A 9,116-nucleotide genomic window follows, 5' to 3' on the forward strand; every position below is an offset into this window, starting at 1 on the left:
AATGGCTTGTGGGGGTTTGGCTGGGCTTGGACTGAGATTTGGCTTTTAAACCCATTTTGGGCGGGAATGTTTTAAGCATTATGTTATGCTTTAGCTATTGAAAAATAGCAGATCTACAAGCTTGTAGCGCGGCACCGAGTGCCGCGCTACGAGCTTGTAGGTCTGCTATTTTTGAAAAACCGTGAAAATGTGGCGCAAATCTTTGAATAAATATTCAATAAATATATGAACGTTTTTAACTCGAATCTTTGTTTCGGGGGGGGGGGGGGAACAACATATTTTCAGATGAGGGTCGGCGGCCAATTACATTGGCCGCCGACACAAAAAACGATGTTTTTTGTGTCCATATCACTACGCCCAAAAAAAAAAAGATGAGAAGTTGAAAAGTGGTGAAGTGGTCCTTTAAATGATCCATTATGTTTGTTTGACCCTCTTACCGTCCAGTTCTTTCTCTATGTAGTACATTCTGGAAGCCAGTTGGTTCTGGACGTCCTCGATGTGGGTGAGCAGGTTCATCTGCCACTGGACACACGTCCTGGTCCTGAAATACCACAGACGGGGGGCGTTAACCCAATTAGACCTGCGGACGATTCTACAAATGTCTGCTAAATCCTGACAGTTTTCCTGAAAAACCCCATGTTTCTATGTCAATCGTTCTCGTACATTTTCATGTCAAGGACCCACAAAAATATATGTAATTGGCCGCCGACCCTCATATGAAAATATGTTATTCCAGGGACCCCCCCCCCCCCCCCCCCCCCAAGAAGCAAAGATTTGAGTTAAAAACGTTTGAAACGTGCGTGTGTGTGTGTGCGCGTGTGTGTGTGTATATGCACGTGCATTATGTCAGACAGAGCAGAGTGCACTAATATGCTGCAGCTTGCTAAGGTCCGCCAGTAGCTGTTTGATTGACAGCTTGAGCTGCGGGAGGCGGGCCAAAGGGTCCGGCGGTTCTAGGCCTCCTGATAGGTCCAGCCAGGATTCTAGAACTGCCAATGGCGAGGGAAGCAGGAGAGTGATGTCACCACATGAGTATCAACACCACATTATTAATATATATTATTTGTTATTATTATTATTAGAACGATTACCGGCCGCCATTCCAACACAACACCATGAAGGCACTGTACTGACTTAACAAAACGAATGCCTTGATTTATCATCATCATCATTTTTCGACCGCGGTCGAGATCGTGGATTTCACAATATTACGCCAGACTTCCCGCTCCTTCATTGCCATCCCCAGTTTCTGCTTACTGATGCATGTGTCCCTATAGCGATGACATCAGGGAACGACAGTTTTTTCTACCTCTGGTCTGCTTTGAGGCAGGACTCCAGAGAAGAAGGGAAGATATAAGCTCATTGTCAGCTCTGTAGCAGTGGCCGGCAAACTGTGTTCTTCTGGATCGGACTAGTGAAGAGACACGGGAAAGGTTGCCGTATATTAGATTAGTCGATGGGTGGCTCTTCCAAGACAGATTTTGCGCTCTCATTAGAAGGAGGGTGTAAGTGACTTATACTTTATCGTATAAGGACAAGGTATTGTTTCGAGGAGCTCAAGTCGGTAGACCACCTTTCGACCACAAGGTCACCGCCAACTCGGCGTATGAGTAGCACAAGCTTGTGTGGGGCAAAGTCAATGCGGTACGTGCTGGGAGCTGATGTATAGGTGTTGCGCTCCTCAGCAATCCATCTCCCAGAGGTCTAGTGCATTGCGAAACAGGGATAGACTCCATCTCCCAGAGGTCTAAGCGCATTGCGAAACAGGGATAGACTCCATCTCCCAGAGGTCTAGCGCATTGCGAAACAGGGATAGACTCCATCTCCCAGAGGTCTAAGCGCATTGCGAAACAGGGATAGACTCCATCTCCCAGAGGTCTAAGCGCATTGCGAAACAGGGATAGACTCCATCTCCCAGAGGTCTAGCGCATTGCGAAACACGGATAGACTCCATCTCCCAGAGGTCTAAGCGCATTGCGAAACAGGGATAGACTCCATCTCCCAGAGGTCTAAGCGCATTGCGAAACAGGGATAGACTCCCGCGCTCCTACTTACTAAATAGCCGTTCTACATGTTGGCTTCTCCGTTGACTATCGGTATTAAAATGTATGCATGTGTACAACGTTTCAAAGCATCGCACCACGATTCCCAAGGAAGCGGGACCATTTTAAACCAAGTATTCTAGGTGAAATAGGTCCAAACATTTTTGGGAGAATAAATAAATAGAATAATAAAAAGTGGAGGAAAAAAACATTCCCCCGGAATTAAAGGACCACTTCACCACTTTTCAACATCTCTTCATATAATTGGTCCTCACTAATGTTCATGATAAAACACCACCATTTTTTCCTACTCAGTCCGTGTCTCATAGGAGGGCTTTGGGCAGTTCGGACACCCGTCCACCAGTGACATCATCATTAGGCAGATTTTTTTTTAAACAAGATTTGTTTTAAAATATATTTAGATTTGTATTATCGTGAGAACGATGGCTTCAACTTTTGCATTGCAACTTTTCAGGACTGCCCACAGCCTTCCTATGAGACACAGACTGAGTAGGAAAAAATTGTGGTGTTTTATCATGAACATTAGTTAGGACCAATTATAGGAAGAGAAGTTGAAAAGTGGTGAAGTGGTCCTTTAAATGATCCATTATGTTTGTTTGACCCTCTTACCGTCCAGTTCTTTCTCTATGTAGTCCATTCTGGAAGCCAGTTGGTTCTGGACGTCCTCGATGTGGGTGAGCAGGTTCATCTGCCACTGGACACACGTCCTGGTCCTGAAATACCACAGACGGGGGGCGTTAACCCAATTAGACCTGCGGACGATTCTACAAATGTCTGCTAAATCCTGACAGTTTTCCTGAAAAACCCCATGTTTCTATGTCAATCGTTCTCGTACATTTTCATGTCAAGGACCCACAAAAATATATGTAATTGGCCGCCGACCCTCCCCCCCCAAGAAGCAAAGATTTGAGTTAAAAACGTTTGAAACGATATATATTCAAAGATTTGCAACACATTTTCACGATTTTTCAAAGATAGCAGACCTACAAGCTCGTAGCGCGCCACTCGGTGGCGCGCTACGAGCTTGTAGATCTGCTATTTTTCAATAGCTAAAGTAAACATAATGCTTAAAACACCAAAAGGGGTTCCCGCCCTAATGAGGCCAACTCCTTGGGACTCATTACGTGTACATTGAAAACCTCGTTACATCACTGTGTGCATACCCTCTATCCTACTATAAATGCGCCACGTCTCTGCGTGCGTGCGTGCGTGCGTGCGTGCGTGCGTGCGTACGTACGTGTGTGTACGGTTGTAATGCACGTAACTCGAGAACCGTTAGACCCACCGACTTCACATTCGACACACGCGTTCCACACCCCCACAGGGAGTGCAGTGCCAGGTATCGAGTCGGTCGGACCCACGGTTCTCCAGAACCACCACAAAAGGCTCTGGTCAGGCTCTGCCAGTGCAGGGCCTAATGACTGAGGCCACCTCCTTTCACCTGGGCCAGGCTCTGCCGGTGGGCCTAATGAGGCCAACTCCTTTCACCTGGCTCTGCCAGTGGGCCTAATGAGGCCAACTCCTTTCACCTGGGCCAGGCTCTGGCAGTGGGCCTAATGAGGCCAACTCCTTTCACCTGGGCCAGGCTCTGCCAGTGGGCCTAATGAGGCCAACTCCTTTCACCTGGGCCAGGCTCTGCCAGTGGGCCTAATGAGGCCAACTCCTTTCACCTGTGCAATTGCCAGCCTCAGCCAATTGAGGCTCAACCAATCAGGCCCTGCCAGTGGGCCGAATGGGCTCTATGCAGCCAACACTTCCGCGTTCAGTTTGGGCCGCCGGAGCGCTTCCGGTCGGCAGAAACTCATTCACTGTGAACGTACGGTCGTGATTTTGTAGGAATAAAGTTCAGTACTTTATACAACACTATTTCATTTGATAATGTGATGGCATAGTTTTTCATAGTTTGTATTATTTGTGTTGCGACGTTGACATGATGACATGAGTTAGAAACGTCTTAAATCTCCTGTTAAAAACGAGAGCTCTTCATGGATTTCTCCGTTGTTGCCATGTCCGCATGTTATAAGCGACTTGGGGCTTGGCTTCTTTTCATAGACCTGTATGCTTATTTCTCTCACACAATCTGGCGACACCAGCTGTTATACACAGCAGTGTAACAACCGGTGTTGCCAGATTGTGTGAGAGAAATAAGCAATCAGGTCTATGAAAATAAGCCACTCCACAAATGAGCTACTATAATACTTAATATGTATATACTAAGATTATAGGACATCGGCAGCTACTTGAGAATAGCAGATCTACAAGCTCACAATGCGTCGTTGTGAGCTTGTAGCTCAGATATTTTCCAAAATAGTTTTTGTTTTATACAAATAAAAAATAAAAACCTGGCACAAAACATTCAGATGGGGGTCCGTGTGCACAAATACATGGGGGTCCTTGGCTTTATGACAATGTTTGAGCATAATCACAGGTTTAAACAACATTAGGGAACAAGCCTAAATAAGCATACACTTCAGAAACAAGCCCCGAAAAACGCAACCTAACCTGTCAATATTTTCAAGCAACTTTACTGAAAAACAGTAGTCGCTTATAACAAGCGGACATGGCAACAACGGATAAATCCATGAAGAACTCTCGTTTTTAAGACGTTTCTAACTCATGTCATCATGTCAACGTCGCAACACAAATAATACAAACTATGAAAAACTATGCCATCACATTATCAAATGAAATAGTGTTGTATAAAGTACTGAACTTTATTCCTACAGAATCACGACCGTACGTTCACAGTGCATGCGTTTCTGCCGACCGGAAGCGTTCCGGCGGCCCAAACTGAACGCGGAAGTGTTGGCTGCATAGAGCCCATTGATTGCCAAGTACACTTTTCAGTTTGCAGTCTTCACACACACAGGCACATACACAGATCTCCATGTGGGACACCGGCTGACAGTTAAAACGGGTGCTATGACAACATATATCATTAGGCTCCCAAGTTGCATCGTTCCCAAGTAGGCCGGTGGCCGACTGCGACGACGGGCACGTCCAGGGTCTAGTTGTTTTTAAGTGATGGAAGCAAGGCCGACCTACCTGGCTCTGGCTTGGTGCTCTGCCTGGGACAGTCTGACTGGACTGATGGATGTTCTGGAGGGTTCTACTGGACCTCCTGGTGTGTGTCCAGCCTCCACCCAGTTTGGACACGGAACCGCCACCGTGCTCTGCTGCTGGACGACCAACACAGTATGAAATTATTGTGACATCAATGTCCGGATTTCGGGAGATTAGCCGAGTATCCGACAGACTCTAGCAGCAGACGGGATTTACTAAAGAATTAACACGCATAGGCTAAACTAAATGTTCCAATAATCGCTTCTCTTACAAACTCAACATGCTTTTTATAAGGTTTATTAGCTCATTATACAATACAAACACATACAACATACACACTGGTTTGTTTCTCCCTCCCCATGACACAGGTGGATACAGTACTCTGGATCTTTGCCTAATAGTCTGTTCCTCTCCTAGCTGTCTTTGAGGAGTTCTCCCCTCTGTTGATCTTGTCACTATTTAGCTCAACACTACCAACCTATATCATCTTTGGTAGTCTACAACCCATGTTCACCGATGTTATACCTATGTTCACCTGGTTATCGCTATGGTTTTAAATCTGGGAGACAAACGAGAGGCACAGATACATACATTGTTATAATCTAACATCACACAACACAACACATGATATCAATTAAACACATTTCTATATGCTCACCACTGGCCTCCCGCCTTCCTGCTTCCCTGATGGTCTCCTTTAATCTAACTCCGGCCCTGCTTGCTTTCCCCCACATACAGCAGGTCCCTCCTCCCCGGCCAATCAAAAGCCCAGTGGCCCCTTCTCCGCCTGAGATAGGCGGTTCTAAGCCCTTGCCTGTCAGCTAACTTGCATCACACTCCTTGTGATGCAAGCCTGGAACTCTCTCTGACCAGCTTAAACCCGGTAGACTCTTAGATATTATTATAAAGGTGTTTGGTAACCCAATATCTAAGTATTGACTCTAGAACACATATTATACACATATGACAGGATTAAAGTGGTACCTGGTCACACATTGCCCCCCCTGCCATCATATGTGTGTGCCTTGTGAGTCAGCCCCCCTTCCTCTGTAGGTGTCGTAAAACACCCCTCTCTAGCAGGAAGGTAGCTGCAAGCAGCCCCTGCATGCAGCCTGTTTATTGCCCCATGGAATGTGATACTATGACAGTTCCTTCTTTCTCTCCGATGAGAGCACATGTCTAGATCACATATATTTCCCTCAATGTCGTCATATCTCGTCCATCCATAATTGGACAATACAATCAATGACATCCGAGAATGAGTTTCACTTAGTGTTTTTTTTTTTTGGCATGAAATCATTACATCATGATTTCCATCAATGACATCCGAGAATGAGTTTCACTTAGTGTTTTGTTTTTTTGGCATGAAATCATTACATCATGATTGCCATTAAAACGTATTTAACCACTAAAATAATTTTTGTCCAAAAAGTTGTCCACTACCTAAATCATACATGGGCAACTGGCTTAATGAGTAGTATTACAATGTTAGTCTTTTTTTTTATGTCCAATGTATTTGTAATTAGTTCATAAAGTTAACAACTATAATTTGAAAAGGCATTTGAAATTAAATAAAAAATATTACTTTTCAGGATTCCAATTAAAGAAATAGGGGAAAAAAAGCAAAAAAATAGCTGATCTCAGGGCCCTCTCCATCGTCAAAGTTGCCCACCTCCCTGACCTAAATAATGGATAGTAGGGACGTCCCGATCACATTTCTTTGCTCCTATATCTGCCGATACCAATTCTTCCCGATCCAATGTTCATATTTTTATAGAACACTTATCACAATAGCACAATATCCCAAATCACAGACAATATCCCCAAGTCTAATCCCATTCACGGGCGGGAACCCGTTTGGTGTTTCAAGCATTACGTTATACTTTAGCTATTGAAAAATAGCAGATCTACAAGCTCGTAGCGCGCCACTAGGTCTGCTATTTTTTGAAAAATTGTGAAAATGTGGCGCAAATATTTGAATATATATTCGTTCAGAGCGAACGTTTTTAACTCAAATCTTTGCTTCTGGGGGGGGGGGGGGTCCCTAGAACAACATATTTTCAGATGGGGGCGGGGGGGGGGGGGGGGGGGTCGGGCGGCAAATCATGTATAATTTCTGGGGTCCTTGACATGAAACATTGAGAACCACTGATACAGAAACGTGAGGTTTTTTTTCAGAAAATTGTCATGATTTAGAAGACATTTTCTATAATGTCGACGTCAGGCCTAAATGGGATAATATTGATACTAAGGGTGTCCCTAATGGACGGTGATCGTACCCGTGCGTGCTGCTGCATGGCGCTACAGCCAGCAGAGTCCCCACCCCCAGCTGGGCCCGGGGGGTGCAGGGAGCCCTCAGGGCTGTGCACCGGGTCGGCTGGTTTCTGGTAGCTGTGCTCGCTGGTGATGTAGGTGTCGAGGAGGGGGGCGTCCGACGATGAGGAGGAGGAGGAGGAGGAGGAGGAGGAGGGGGGCGGCTGGGGCAGGGGGTGTGGCTGAGGTAAGGGGGAGGAGCCGTGGGGCAGCGGCGGTAAAGGAGGGAGGCGGGGATCCTGCGGGGATCCAGGAAGTGCAGGCAGTCGGGCAGGCCTCCCATTGGCTGGTGCTCGTCCGAGTTGACCCAGGAGCGTGCCCAGAGCTGTAGGCTGGGACTGTGGCAGTCCCTGGAGAGCCACGCACGCACGCACACACACACAGTGACACACACACACACACACACACACACACACACTATGAGGACATCAACATTTTAGGACGGCGATTCCTAACATCCTGAACGCCCAGGACGAAGTTATTTGTCCTTTCTATTAGTAACGCCCGACGCTCAGGACGAAGTATTGTCCAAAAGACGAAGTTTATTGATACGGGAACGGATCGCATGGCTGTATAGCCCAGACGCGCCTGCTGGGCAATCCTCGGTGACGCGCAAGAGTGAGACGTCATCGAAAAACTCCCTCCCCTGTTTAGCTGATGAATCGATCGACTCTAGAGTGGTGTGGCTATTGTTAGCTGCTACACACACATCAACCACTTCCGCCGGTCCGTCCGGAAAAGGGGTCCGTGTTTAAAAATCGACTGGGCGCATGAATGTAATGGATTAAATAACCCTGGCCGCTTAAAGTGTTAACTGTAACCCTAAAGCCGAAAATAGCAGATCTACCTTTGAGATATTTTTGGTTTGTACCCAAATATAAAAATAAGGCAACCCTTTGCAGATTCGACCATTTTTTACTTTGATGCCAATAAAGTATTGAATGCAAGAGCCTTGCATGTAACAGTATTTTGATATTGCGTGTTTTAACATGTCTTACTGTACGATGTCAATCTTCAGAGTGAGAGTGCATGTATGTGCACGCACGCATTTTGGGCGGGAACCCCTGTTGGTGTTTTAACTAAGCATTACGTTATACTTTAGCTATTGAAAAATAGCAGATCTACAAGCTCATAGCGCGCCACCGAGTGGCGCACTATGAGCTTGTAGGTCTGCTATTTTTGAAAAACCGTGAAAATGCGGCACAAATCTTTGAATATATATTCTTTCAGAGCGAACGTTTGTTTTTATTTCGACGTCGGGCCTAAATGGGTTAACCCATTTTGGGGGCGGGAACCCCTTTTGGTGTTAGCATCATGTTATGCTTTAGCTATTGAAAAATAGCAGATCTACAAGCTCGTAGCGCGTTAGAATCTGATCTCAGGCCTAAAATGGGTTCGACATACTGCAGTATGTCCATCTTGAGGGTCGGGCCGTGCAGGACATGTCTGAGGCTGAACAGGTCGGCCAGCAGCTGGTGGGTGGAGACGATCCTCTGGCTGTTCTGCTTGGAGTAGTTCTCCGACAGGACGGACAGGCCGAACATGTGACCCTTCGCCAGCCAATCGCGGTCGTGGCGGTACTTGGCGCTGCACCTCTGGCCTGCGGGGGGGGGGGGGGGGGGGGGGGACGACGACACACAATGTGGACACGATAACATGATAAAAATATAGAGTAAT

General features: G+C 46.4%; 1 protein-coding gene across 1 annotated transcript in view; it reads right to left on the bottom strand.

The window, feature by feature from the left end:
* Positions 1–820: 820 nt before the first annotated feature.
* LOC306924943 (uncharacterized protein) overlaps positions 821–9,116 on the bottom strand; it is a gene marked incomplete at its 5' end in the record, with an annotated part of 46,724 nt that continues 38,428 nt past the window's right edge. Inside the window, 6 exons of the mRNA XM_079503623.1 lie at positions 821–989; positions 2,673–2,776; positions 5,109–5,242; positions 7,406–7,654; positions 7,687–7,789; positions 8,844–9,039. Of these exons, the coding sequence (XP_079359749.1) occupies positions 847–989; positions 2,673–2,776; positions 5,109–5,242; positions 7,406–7,654; positions 7,687–7,789; positions 8,844–9,039 (929 nt within the window). The 3' untranslated portion in view covers positions 821–846. The remainder of the gene's footprint in view (positions 990–2,672; positions 2,777–5,108; positions 5,243–7,405; positions 7,655–7,686; positions 7,790–8,843; positions 9,040–9,116) is intronic.

The sequence above is a fragment of the Electrona antarctica genome (assembly GCF_951216825.1).
Source record: "Electrona antarctica genome assembly, chromosome: 6".
Lineage (NCBI taxonomy): Eukaryota > Metazoa > Chordata > Actinopteri > Myctophiformes > Myctophidae > Electrona > Electrona antarctica.